This window comes from Syngnathus acus, chromosome 3, assembly GCF_901709675.1.
Source record: "Syngnathus acus chromosome 3, fSynAcu1.2, whole genome shotgun sequence".
Taxonomy (NCBI): Eukaryota; Metazoa; Chordata; class Actinopteri; order Syngnathiformes; family Syngnathidae; genus Syngnathus; species Syngnathus acus.
Genome location: NC_051089.1, coordinates 21,445,611 through 21,458,035, shown reverse-complemented (window position 1 = coordinate 21,458,035; position 12,425 = coordinate 21,445,611). Strand labels below are relative to the sequence as shown.

General features: G+C 48.2%; 1 protein-coding gene and 1 long non-coding RNA gene across 2 annotated transcripts; both read right to left on the bottom strand.

Moving 5' to 3' along the window:
• Positions 1–358: 358 nt before the first annotated feature.
• LOC119120877 lies at positions 359–1,759 on the bottom strand. Its single transcript, XM_037248103.1, has 2 exons — positions 1,543–1,759; positions 359–906 (listed from the first exon to the last, which is right to left on the bottom strand). Exons 1-2 carry the CDS (start codon positions 1,757–1,759, stop codon positions 359–361), a joined length of 765 nt encoding a protein of 254 aa, XP_037103998.1.
• Positions 1,760–11,429: 9,670 nt separating this feature from the next.
• LOC119120556 lies at positions 11,430–11,732 on the bottom strand. The gene is made up of 2 exons (XR_005097539.1): positions 11,579–11,732; positions 11,430–11,528 (listed from the first exon to the last, which is right to left on the bottom strand). It is a non-coding gene; the product is annotated as an uncharacterized LOC119120556 (long non-coding RNA).
• Between the last annotated feature and the right edge of the window lie 693 nt (positions 11,733–12,425).

The following is a 12,425-nucleotide window of genomic DNA, read 5'->3' as shown; positions in this document are numbered from 1 at the left end:
AGTATTTTAGTTCAATAACTACAATGAATAACCAATACACTGCTATAATGAATATGAAAAATATATGAGCCAAAAATATAGTCCACCTTGGGTTGATTTAGTAAGATACATGCTCAGAAAACAAAGTCACTACTATGAGGGAAGGAGTGCTGATTAGAATGATCAGTTTCTGAATTCAGTCAAGTTATGCTAATAAAAATCAAGCTATACCAATAAATGTTTGTAAAGGAACAGAAAACATGAAAAACACTTGAACAGAATAGAACTTGCTATAAGAAAAAGTTACAAGAATACCACGAAATAAAAAACAGAATGGAACTGTAGAAGAAAGCAACTGTATCATATTTAACTGTAAAGCTTAATACAACAGGAGTCGCCTGTTTCCATCATTGGCTGCGAATTTGAAAACAATTGCATTAGCATCAATAGGCAGCTGATTCTCAATGTTGATGACAGATAGAGCATGCAGCCTCTCTTCAGTCATTGAAGACCTCAAGTAGCTCTTTACTCGCTTCATAGCAGAGAAAGACCTCTCGCAAGAGGCACTGCTGCACCCAATTGTCAAAGCAAGTTCATAAAGTGAAAGAATGTAAGGAAAAATCTCGCCAAGATCAGTGCTAATAGACATCACACTGTCAATTGAAAATTCAGTCTTGGAAGCTTCATGCCATCTTTTCATGATGACTCTGCGTGCAACTCTTGCCTCAGCCAGGAAATCACTCTGGGAACAAAGCCCATAGAATTCAGTTATGGCCAAGAGATCATCTGAATTCAGAAACTGATCATTCTCAATGAGCACTCCTTCCCTCATGATCATGGGCTCTAGAGCTCCAAATTCCCTCAGGAATTGCAAGGTTTTGTTGCTGAAGCGGGACTTCATTTCTCCCACCATCATGCTCACAACATCTGAGCAAACACGCTTAGCAAGAACTTTAGCATCAGAAGCAGACATGGCATCAGTTCTCCTATCAGGCACCTTGTGGGTGACAACAGAGTCAGAGAACTTCTCAGGTAACTTGGCCTTCCTTCTCTCTCCTGACCTCAGAGTGACAGGGAACTCATATTTTCCAGCTAGAGTCAGACACTGCTCAGAAATTTCATCAAACCAGTCATCTTGAGATAACAACTCCAATTCTGCAATAGTTGATTCAATGAGATCAATGCTTGCCTTTGCATGCAGAGACTTGGCTTGCAAACACAATGTCAAAGATTCAGTAATGGAAAAGAGTTTGAGCATTACATGAAGCATCAACAAAAATTCAAAATGAGCAACCTGGTGCTTGAGGGCAGTTGCCTTCAAACGACGCTCAGCATTCACCTCTTCATCAGCAAACCAATTCAATGTCTCCAGAATGAAGGCATAAGTGCCATGCACAGCACGAATTGCAGAAATTCTGCAAAACCACCTTGTGTCAGACCATGACTTAAGGTGCTTCACCTGTTCTTTTGGAGATTTCATCTGCTCCTGCACAGAAACAAACTTGGGATGGACAGCAGATGAAGTAACAAATGCATATAAGGTTTTCAAAACACAAAAGAAACCTTCTGCTTCTTGAACAGAAGACACCGTGCCCACCAAGCACAAATTCAGCACATGGCTCTGGCAGTGCAAGTACAATGCCTTCGGATAGTCCTGGCTGATGATGGCATTTACTCCATTCTTTTGTCCCTTCATCACTGCAGCACCATCATAGACCTGGGCAACGCATTTGTCCATAGGAACGACTTTGCTGACCACTTTGGTTATCTTCTCAGCCATGAATCTTGCATTCAGCTGCTCCAAAGGATGAAATCCCACAAACCGTTCAACCACATTGCCATCCTTTAGGTAGCGTAGTGTGACACAAAGCTGCTCCTGGTGCGATGTGTCTTTAGTCTCATCTGCTGACAGACAGAAGTATTTAACTTTGCTTAGTTCATCAGAGATTTCATCCAGGAGATGATTGCCTATCAGTGTGATGAGCTCATTCTGGATCTCAGGTGAGAGGTAGGTGGCATTGCGTCTCATTTTCTTCTTGAGCGAAGCAAACTCTGGACTGAGCTTGGAAGTGTAATCGACCAACTCTAGAAAATTCCCCCTCTGAAAAGAACCTGAGCTTTCGTCAGACCCTCTCAGAGCGAGTCCTTGGCGTCCAAGAAACACAATTGTGTTTACAATGTAAGTCACATATCTTCTGTTTTCCTCAATCTCCTGGCGATTGTGCTTGTCCAGTACTTGGAGAACAGTGTTGTCAAATCTCCTCTTTTCCCACTCTTTGAAGGCTACTTCAGAAGAGGAGTGAGAGGCAGATTTGGTGTGTGATGGAATGATGCCACGATCCTTCTCTCCAAAGGCATGCTTCCAGTCATTGAATCCTTCTATGACAAATGCAGTTTCTCGTAAGTTCCGACCGAAGTGCCGGCAGTGAAAACAGTACATTTTGTTGGCCTCCACAGAGTATTCTATCCAGGGATAACACTTGTACCACGCAGGATTGAAGGCTCTGTAGTCCTTTCTCTTTGCTCCTTCTTTGGAGAAGAGTGTCCTTGGGAACTTCTGCAGTTTTGGCTGTGCTGGTCCATTCTCTGGAGCAGATGAAATATCTGATGGCGCAGCTACTGGCAAAAGAAAACAAATAACCAGATTAGTTTCTGATGTAGTTATTTCTAATCATATCTATGAAATAAAATATGAATGTGGAGTTACTTTTAAAAAATTTAAAGCTGGATATGAAAATGAATATGCAAAAAATAAAAATGATAAAAACAAAATCTCATCTATAACCAGTCAAAAAGCACATACATTGGCAGTCAGAATGATAGTACTGGTACAGGTAGAAGTAATAATTTATTACTTATCTATTAAACCAGTAGGCCCCAAATAACTTATTAATATTAGGCCTAAATTAGGCCTAATATAATTTGATATAGGCTAATAATAATTTGAATAATTAGGCTACTAATTATTAAATTAGTTTTATTCAACAACTAAATTAGGCCATGCTCACAGACTATAGTATATAACCTACCCATTTTTTGCTGAGTAAGAGTTGCATGCCGATCAGGAGCAGGATCACCATCAAGAGCAGCAGGAGAACCAGCGGTCTCATCAGCAGCAGTAGCACTAGTTGTACCAGTTGGCGTTGCACTGCCACTCGTGCATGCAGAACCATTCTCGATAGTGATTGTGACATTGGCACTGCTCGACTCTGACTCTGAGTCGCTCCCGAGTCGACTTTCAGGAACTCTACCAATGCTACAGCTAGCGCGAGAAGCATCATCCTCTTCCTGACAATTTTTTGCTTTAGGTACACCAAAGAAATCGGTAATTCGCTTTTTATTCATCTTCATGTAGGAGAAAAAAAATCGAACATCACCCACGGCGTTCGCTGATCGCTAAAACAACATCCGGGTCCGGGAGGCAAACGGTGAATGGATAACATCGCGATTCGCGCACATAGAATAGCGCAAGCACATTCGCGCAAGACCGAAAGAAAAAAACGGCATGAAAATGAAGAATCGAAAAAGCTCGATTTTTTTCAACCGGGGCGCAGGGAGTCCTAACCGGGGCGCCGCCCCGGCTTGGCTACCCCACTGCTTTTTTTATTTAATTGCTTAAATCACATTTTCTCGACGAGCTGAGCACGTTTTCTGAATTGTGCGTGTCCCGTCACTTTGGTTAGGCTGGCACAGTAAAAAGTGCTCTTGGGGGCTTTAGAGTGCCGAGTTGACCACGGCGCATGAAGAAATGACCACCTGCAACGTTTGGTTTAGGTTTATTAAGCATTTTTAATTTTATTGCTCAACTCGCATTTTCTCGACGAGCTGAGCACGTTTTCTGAAATGTGCGCGTCTTGTCACTTTGGTGAGGTTGGCACAGTAAAAAAAGCTTTTGGGGGGCTTTAGAGTGCCGAGTTGACCACAGCACATCAAGAAATAACCATCTGCAGCGTTTGGTTTAGGTTTTAGATGCGTTTTTAATTTTATTGCTTAAATCTCATTTTCTCGACGAGCTGAGCATGTTTTCTGAATTGTGCCTCTCCCGTCACTCTGGTTAGGTTGGCATAGTAAAAAGTGCTCTTGGGGGCTTAAGAGTGCCGAGTTCACCACGGCGCATGAAGAAATGACCACCTGCACAGTTTGGTTTAGGTTTTATAAGCTTTTTTGATTTAATTGCTTAAATCGCATTTTCTCGACGAGCTGAGCACCTTTCTTTTAATTGTGCCCCTCCCGTCACTCTGGTTAGGTTGGCATAGTAATAAAAGCATTTGGGGGGCTTCAGAGTGCCGAATTGACCACGGCGCATGAAGAAATGACCACCTGCAACGTTTGGTTTAGGTTTTATAAGCATTTTTAATTTTATTACTTAAATCGCATTTTCTCGACGAGCTGATCACGTTTTCTGAATTGTGCGCCTCCCGTCACTTTGGTTAGGTTGGCAAAGAAAAAAGCTTTTGGGGGCTTTAGAGTGCCGAGTTGACAACAGCACATGAAGAAATGACCATCTGCAGCGTTTGGTTTAGGTTTTAGGTGCATTTTTAATTTTATTGCTTAAATCGCATTTTCTCGACGAGCTGAGCACGTTTTCTGAATTGTGCCTCTCCCGTCACTCTGGTTAGGTTGGCATAGTAAAAAGTGCTCTTGGGGGCTTAAGAGTGCCGAGTTCACCACGGCGCATGAAGAAATGACCACCTGCAATGTTTGGTTTAGGTTTTATAAGCTTTTTTGATTTAATTGCTTAAATCGCATTTTCTCGACGAGCTGAGCATGTTTTCTTAATTGTGCCCCTCCCGTCACTCTGGTTAGGTTGGCATAGTAATAAAAGCATTTGGGGAGCTTCAGAGTGCCGAGTTGACCACAGCGCATGAAGAAATGACCACCTGCAACGTTTGGTTTATGTTTTATAAGCATTTTTAATTTTATTGCTTAAATCGCATTTTCTCGACGAGCTGAGCACGTTTTCTGAATTGTGCGCCTCCCGTCACTTTGGTTAGGTTGGCAAAGAAAAAAAGCTTTTGGGGGGCTTTAGAGTTCCGAGTTGACCACAGCACATGAAGAAATGACCTCCACTCGGCCCTCACCCACCTGGAGAGTAGGGACTCGTATGTGAGATTGCTGTTTGTGGACTTCAGTTCTGCCTTCAACACCATTGTGCCACGACGACTCATCAGCAAACTCGCCAAGCTGGGTCTCAGTACCTACCTCTGCAACTGGCTACTAGACTTCCTCAGTCAGAGACCTCAGGTGGTACGTGTTGGCGACATGATCTCCGCCAGCATCACGCTGAGCACGGGGGCCCCCCAAGGCTGCGTGCTCAGTCCGCTGCTCTTCACCCTGCTGACGCATGACTGCGCTGCAACCTACAGTGCCAACCGCATGGTGAAATTTGCTGACGACACGACTCTGGTGGGTCTCATCACCAAGGGCGACGAGACTCAATCCAGGTTGGAGGTTGACCTTCTGACCAAGTGGTGCAAGGACAACAACCTCCTGCTGAACGTCAACAAGACCAAGGAGATTGTTGTTGACATCCGGAAGGGTCACACCCGGCACCTGCCGCTGACCATCGACGGTGCTGTGGTGGAGAGAGTGAGTAGCACCAGGTTCCTGGGGGTGCACATCAGTGAGGATCTCTCCTGGTCCACCAACACCGCATCACTGGCGAAGAAGGCCCAGCGCCGCCTGTACTTCCTGCGGAAACTCAGGCGAGCGTGTGCTCCTCCGGCCGTCATGACTACATTTTACCGTGGCACCATTGAGAGCATCCTCTCCAGCTGTATTGCTGTTTGGGGTGGTAGCTGCACTGACTACAACATGAAGGCCCTCCAGCGCATAGTGAACACGGCCGGTAAGATTATTGGTGCTTCACTCCCCTCCTTGAAGGACATTTACACCTCCCATCTCACTCGCAAGGCGACCACGATTGTGAGTCACCCCGCTCACTCTTTGTTCGATCTTCTGCCCTCTGGGAAGAGGTACAGGAGCCTGCGCTCCCGCACCGCCAGACTCACCAACAGCTTCGTACTCCAGGCTGTTAGGATCCTGAACTCTTGCGCTATATTCTGACTGTCTGCTGTATGCACACTTGCTCCGTTTTGCTCCTCTTATTTATTTATTTATTTATTGTTATTTGTTTATTTATTATTTATTCATCACTCTTATTATTCATTGCCTTCTTGTTTTTATTTTGTGTTGTTTGCTTGTATGTATGTCGTGTACTATGTCTTGTCACCGTGGGATAGTGGAAACGTAATTTCGATTTCTTTGTGTGTCTTGGCATGTGGAGAGGTTGACAATAAAGCAGACTTTGACTTTGACTTTGATCTGCAGCGTTTGGTTTAGGTTTTAGGTGCATTTTTAATTTTATTGCTTAAATCGCATTTTCTCGACGAGCTGAGCACGTTTTCTGAATTGTGCCCCTCCCGTCACTCTGGTTAGGTTGGCATAGTAAAAAGTGCTCTTGGGGTCTTTAGATTGCCGAGTTGACCACGGCATATGAAGAAATTACCACCTGCAACGTTTGGTTTAGGTTTTATAAGCTTTTTTAATTTTATTGCTTAAATCGAATTTTCTCGACGACCTGAGCACGTTTTCTGAATTCTGCCTCTCCCGTCACTCTGGTTAGGTTGGCAGCGTAAAAAGTTCTCTAGGGGGCTTTAGAGTGCCGAGTTGACCACGGCGCAGGAAGAAATGACCACCTGCAACGTTTGGTTTAGGTTTTATAAGCATTTTTGATTTTATTGCTTAAATCGCCTTTTCTCGAGGAGCTGAGCACGTTTTCTGAATTGTGCGCTAGTGTTGGCTCGTGAGTGAACGATTCGTTCAAAAAGAACATATCTTTTCAGTGAACGAGAGTCAACGAATCTCTTCCTAAAGTGATTCGTTCTTTTTTTCCTTTCATATATAACTTCAACCAATAGATGTCAGTAATGCCCATTGAAGCTGGTGCTACCTCGCCGTAAAAAAAACGAAGAAAATCAGCCAATCAGCCGCGCCAGCGAGCGTTAGATGGAGGAGGGACTTTACGAGTCAGTGACGTAGCTTCCCGTTCACGAACGAGTCGTGAATTGCATTTCCCGTTCACCAACGGACGAATCTCTGAATCACTCACTGAGTGAATCACTCACTGATTAAATCACTCACTGATTAAATCACTCACTGAGTGAATCACTCACTGATTGAATCGCTCACTGAGTGACTCACTCACTGAGTGAATCGCTCACTGAGTGAATCACTCACTGAGTGAATCACTCACTGAGTGAATCACCCACTGAGTGAATCACTCACTGAGTGATTCGCATTTCCAGTTCACCGCGAGAACGGATCAGTGAGGGAACGAATCCTGGTTTTCCCGTTTGTGAACGAGTCAATGAGTGAAATGCCTTCTTGTGCATCAACGGATCAGTCAGTGAATATGTTGCGTCTCCTGGCGTGAAATATGGAAGCCAGAATGTAGATTTACGATTTACTTACAGTAGGTTTTAAATAACGTGTATGCATATATATGCCTAAATGTTGTTATCCAATATATCGACTGCAGTTTCACATTAGATTGCTGGTTTGAGATGTACTTTAATTATTATTATTATTATTATTTATTATTTTAATAAACATTTAAGTTATAACTATAACCTCCGTGAGTCGTCACCTTATCGTGGTGGAGGGGTTTGCGTGCCCCTATGATCCTAGGAGCCATGTTGTCTGGGGCTTCATGCCCCTGGTAGGGTCACCCATGGCAAACGGGTCGTAGGTGAGGGGCCAGACAAAGCACGGCTCAAAAAGCCCCTTATGATGAAAAAGATATATGGACAGATTTCCCTCGCCCGGACGTGGGTCACCGGGGCCCCCCCTCTGGAGCCAGGCCTGGAGGCGGGGCTCGAAGGCGAGCGTCTGGTGGCCGGGCCTTCGCCCATGGGGCCCGGCCGGGCACAGCCCGAAAAGGAAATGTGGGTCCCCCTTCCCATGGGCTCACCACCTGTGGGAGGGGCCAAAGGGGTCGGGTGCAGTGCAAGCTGGGCGGCGGCTAAAGGCAGGGACCTTGGCGGTCTGATTCCCGGCTGCAGAAGCTGGCTCTTGGGACATGGAATGTCACCTCTCTGGCTGGAAAGGAGCCCGAGCTGGTGTGCGAGGCAGAAAAGTTCCGACTAGATATAGTCTGACTTGCCTCCACGCACAGTTTGGATTCCGGTTCAAGCCCTCTCGAGAGGGGCTGGACTCTCTTCCACTCTGGAGTTGCCCACGGTGAGAGGCGTCGAGCAGGTGTGGGTATACTTATTGCCCCCCGGCTGGGCGCCTGCACATTGGGGTTCACCCCGGTGAACGAGAGGGTAGCCTCCCTCCGCCTTCGGGTGGGGGGACGGGTCCTGACTGTTGTTTGTGTCTATGCACCAAACGGCAGCTCAGAGTACCCACCCTTCTTGGGGTCCCTGGAGGAAGTGCTGGAGAGCGCTCCTTCTGGGGACTCCATCGTTCTACTGGGTGACTTCAATGCTCACGTGGGCAATGACAGTGAGACCTGGAAGGGCGTGATTGGGATTAACGGCCCCCCTTATCTGAACCCGAGCGGTGTTCTATTATTGGACTTCTGTGCTCGACACGGATTTTCTATAATGAACACCATGTTCAAACATAAGGGTGTCCATGTGTGCACTTGGCACCAGGACACCCTAGGCCGCAGTTCGATGATCGACTTTGTAGTCGTGTCATCGGATTTGCGGCCACATGTTTTGGACACTCGGGTGAAGAGAGGGGCGGAGCTGTCAACTGATCACCACCTGGTGGTGGGTTTGGGTCCGATGGTGGGGGAAGATGCCGGTCCGACCTGGCAGACCCAAACGCTCTGTGAGGGTCTGCTGGGAACGTCTGGCGGAATCCCCTGTCAGGAAGAGCTTCAACTCCCACCTCCGGCAGAGCTTTTCCCACGTCCCGGGGGAGGCGGGGGACATGGAGTCCGAGTGGACCTTGTTCCGCGCCTCCATTGTTGAGGCGGCCGACCGGAGCTGTGGCCGTTTGGTCATTGGTGCCTGTCGTGGCGGCAATCCCCGAACCCGCTGGTGGACACCGGCGGTAAGGGATGCCGTCAAGCTGAAGAAGGAGTCCTATCGGGCCGTTTTGGCCTGCGGGACTCCGGAGGCAGCTGACAGGTAACGGATGGCCAAGCGGAACGCGGCTTCGGCGGTTGCTGAGGCAAAAACCCGGGCGTGGGAGGAGTTTGGCGAGGCCATGGAGAATGACTTCCGGACGGCTTCGAGGAAATTCTGGTCCACCATCCGGCGTCTCAGGAGGGGGAAGCAGTGCAACGTCAACACTGTTTACAGTGGAGATGGCGTGCTGCTGACCTCGACTCGGGACGTTGTGTGTCGGTGGGGAGAATACTTCAAAGACCTCCTCAATTCCACCTACACGCCTTCCATTGTGGAAGCAGGGCCTGGGGACTCTGAGGCGGACTCTCCAATCTCTGGGGTCGAAGTCACTGAGGTAGTTAAAAAACTCCTCGGTGGCAAGGCCCCGGGGGTGGATGAGATCCGCCCGGATTTCTTAAGGGCTCTGGATGTTGTGGGGCTGTCATGGCTGACACGTCTCTACAACATCGCGTGGACATCGGGGACAGTGCCTCTGGATTGGCAGACTGGGGTGGTGGTTCCCCACTTTAAGAAGGGGGACCGGAGGGTGTGTTCCAATTACAGGGGAATTACACTCCTCAGCCTCCCTGGTAAGGTCTATTCAGGGGTGCTGGACAGGAGGGTCCGTCGGGAGGTCGAACCTCGGATTCAGGAGGAACAGTGTGGCTTTCGTCCTGGCCGTGGAACAGTGGACCAGCTCTTCACCCTCAGCAGGATCCTCGAGGGTGCATGGGAGTTCGCCCAACCAGTCCACATGTGTTTTGTGGACTTGGAGAAGGCGTTCGACCGTGTCCCTCGGGAGGTTCTGTGGGGGGTGCTTCGGGAGTACGGGGTACCGAGCCAACTGATAAGGGCGGTTCGGTCCCTGTATCACCGATGCCAGAGTTTGGTCCGCATTTCCGGCAGTAAGTCGGATTCGTTCCCAGTGAGGGTTGGACTCCGCCAAGGCTGCCCTTTGTCACCGATTCTGTTCATAATTTTTATGGACAGAATTTCTAGGCGCAGCCGAGGCGTTGAGGGTGTCCGGTTTGGGGACCTCAGCATCGCGTCTCTGCTTTTTGCAGATGACGTGGTGCTGTTGGCTTCTTCAGGCCGTGATCTCCAGCTCTTACTGGAGCGGTTCGCAGCCGAGTGTGAAGCGGTCGGGATGAGGGTCAGCACCTCCAAATCCGAGTCCATGGTCCTCGATCGGAAAAGGGTGGAATGCCCTCTCCGGATCGGGGAGGAGATCCAGCCCCAAGTGGAGGAGTTTAAGTATCTTTGGGTCTTGTTCACGAGTGAGGGGAGGATGGAGCGCGAGATCGACAGGCGGATCGGTGCAGCGTCGGCAGTAATGCGGACTCTGTACCGGTCCGTCGTTGTAAAGAGAGAGCTGAGCCAAAAGGCAAAGCTCTCAATTTACCGGTCGAGTTACGCTCCTACCCTCACCTATGGTCACGAGCTATGGGTCGTGACCGAAAGAACGAGATCCCGGATACAAGCGGCCGAAATGAGTTTTCTCCGCAGGATGTCCGGGCTCTCCCTTAGAGATAGGGTGAGAAGTTCGGTCATCCGGGAGAGACTTTGAGTAGAGTCACTACTCCTCCACGTTGAGAGGAGCCAGATGAGGTGGCTCGGGCATCTCATCAGGATCCCTCCTGGACGCCTCCCTGGGGAGGTGTTCCGGGCATGTCCCACCGGTAGGAGACCCCGGGGACGACCCAGGACGCGCTGGAGAGACTATGTCTCTCAGCTGGCCTGGGAACGCCTTGGGATCCCCCGGGATGAGCTAGATGAAGTGGCTGGGGAGAGGGAAATCTGGGAGTCCCTCCTGAAGCTGCTGCCCCCGCGACCCGACTCCGGATAAGCGGAAGAAGATGGATGGATGGATGGATGGATGTTTCAAGACGCTCTGAATCCTGGCTCACGTGTTCTATACATGAGTTTGGCTGGCTGATGAACTGTGACAACGTACACGAAGTACACAACGCACAGGGAGATCAGTACAACTTGTCAATGAAGTCCATTCTCCTGTCCTTCTGGACGAAGATCTCAATGACAGGGAAAGCAATAAAGTCGATTTTTTGCAGCACAACCACAAAGCCAGTCTTTTTTAGAGTACCAATCCTTTTGAAACGAACGTGTTGTAGTCCGTTCCGGGAGGCCCGTAGTTTGAATTAATCCTCGCAAATCTGGCGTTGGTCTTCCCTTACTTATGATTTCTTGCTTTGACTGAAAGTCAAGTTTTGAAAAATTTCTTATTTTCGAGATTATATCCTCCATTTTCAGGGAAAATAAAGCCAAATAGCAACGCGTTAGCACCGATTGTTGTTGGTTGTTTTCCTTTTCTTTTTTTTCTTCTTAATTTACTCTCGCATTTACTCGTGTCGTGAAGGATTAGCCGCAGGCTCACTATCGCCCCATCTTTGAGGCAAAAGTACTGGCTGCCTCAAGGCCCGTATTTTCCCGCTGACTGCAAGCACGCGCCGTTTGCACACGCTCAGTACAGTGTGTGAGTGGTGCACACTCTCACACGCACGCCCTGAGAGGCACTCCCTGTCACTGCCTCAGCCTCCATGATTCTCGTCTCCCGTTGTTATTTGAACAAGAAATACAGCTATTTTGACTATGAAAATGATCCAAATGTATAGGAAACACACCCAAATTGCATTCAAAGCATAGACCACAGGACAGATATTATATTATGTTTTATTATATTATTCATTTTTTAACAACTTATGGTGACAGCTGAGGAAACCATGTTGAGCCCTTTACCGCCCCTGGTGGCAAGGTGAGGCACTGCCTCACCTGCCTCCTATGAGTGCACGTGCCTGCCGATGGGAACGGCCCGGCGCAATGGCCGATCGCAACAGCCGCGCGCAACGTTCTCCACAAAGCAGCACACTTCCTCTCGGTTGAAATTGCACAAAGTGCGAAGGCCCAATTATTGACTTTTGGGCTTTGGCCGGAGGGCCGCTGAAAACCTCCGCTTCCCTCCTCTTGCAAAATGCACAAATTCCGACTGATGAAGCCGAAAAAAGTCAAGCCAATCGCGTGGAGGTGCATTCGGGCGTCGCGTTGCGGTTCCCCTGTCGGGCAGAAATGACAAAAAATCAAACTCGTGCACACGGAGTTCTACTCAAATTTTGAAATATTTTCCAAATGTCTGCGACGGTGCTGTCACAATAATGCGTACGGCGTGCTGCGGTTGCGCGGGGGGACGGAAATGACGAAAAATCAGCCTCTCCAGCCTGGAGATCAACTTAAATTTTGGAATTATTTCTACAAGTCTCTGCGACGTCGCTATTACAATACTGAGTCCGGCACGTTACAGATGCGTGGTCA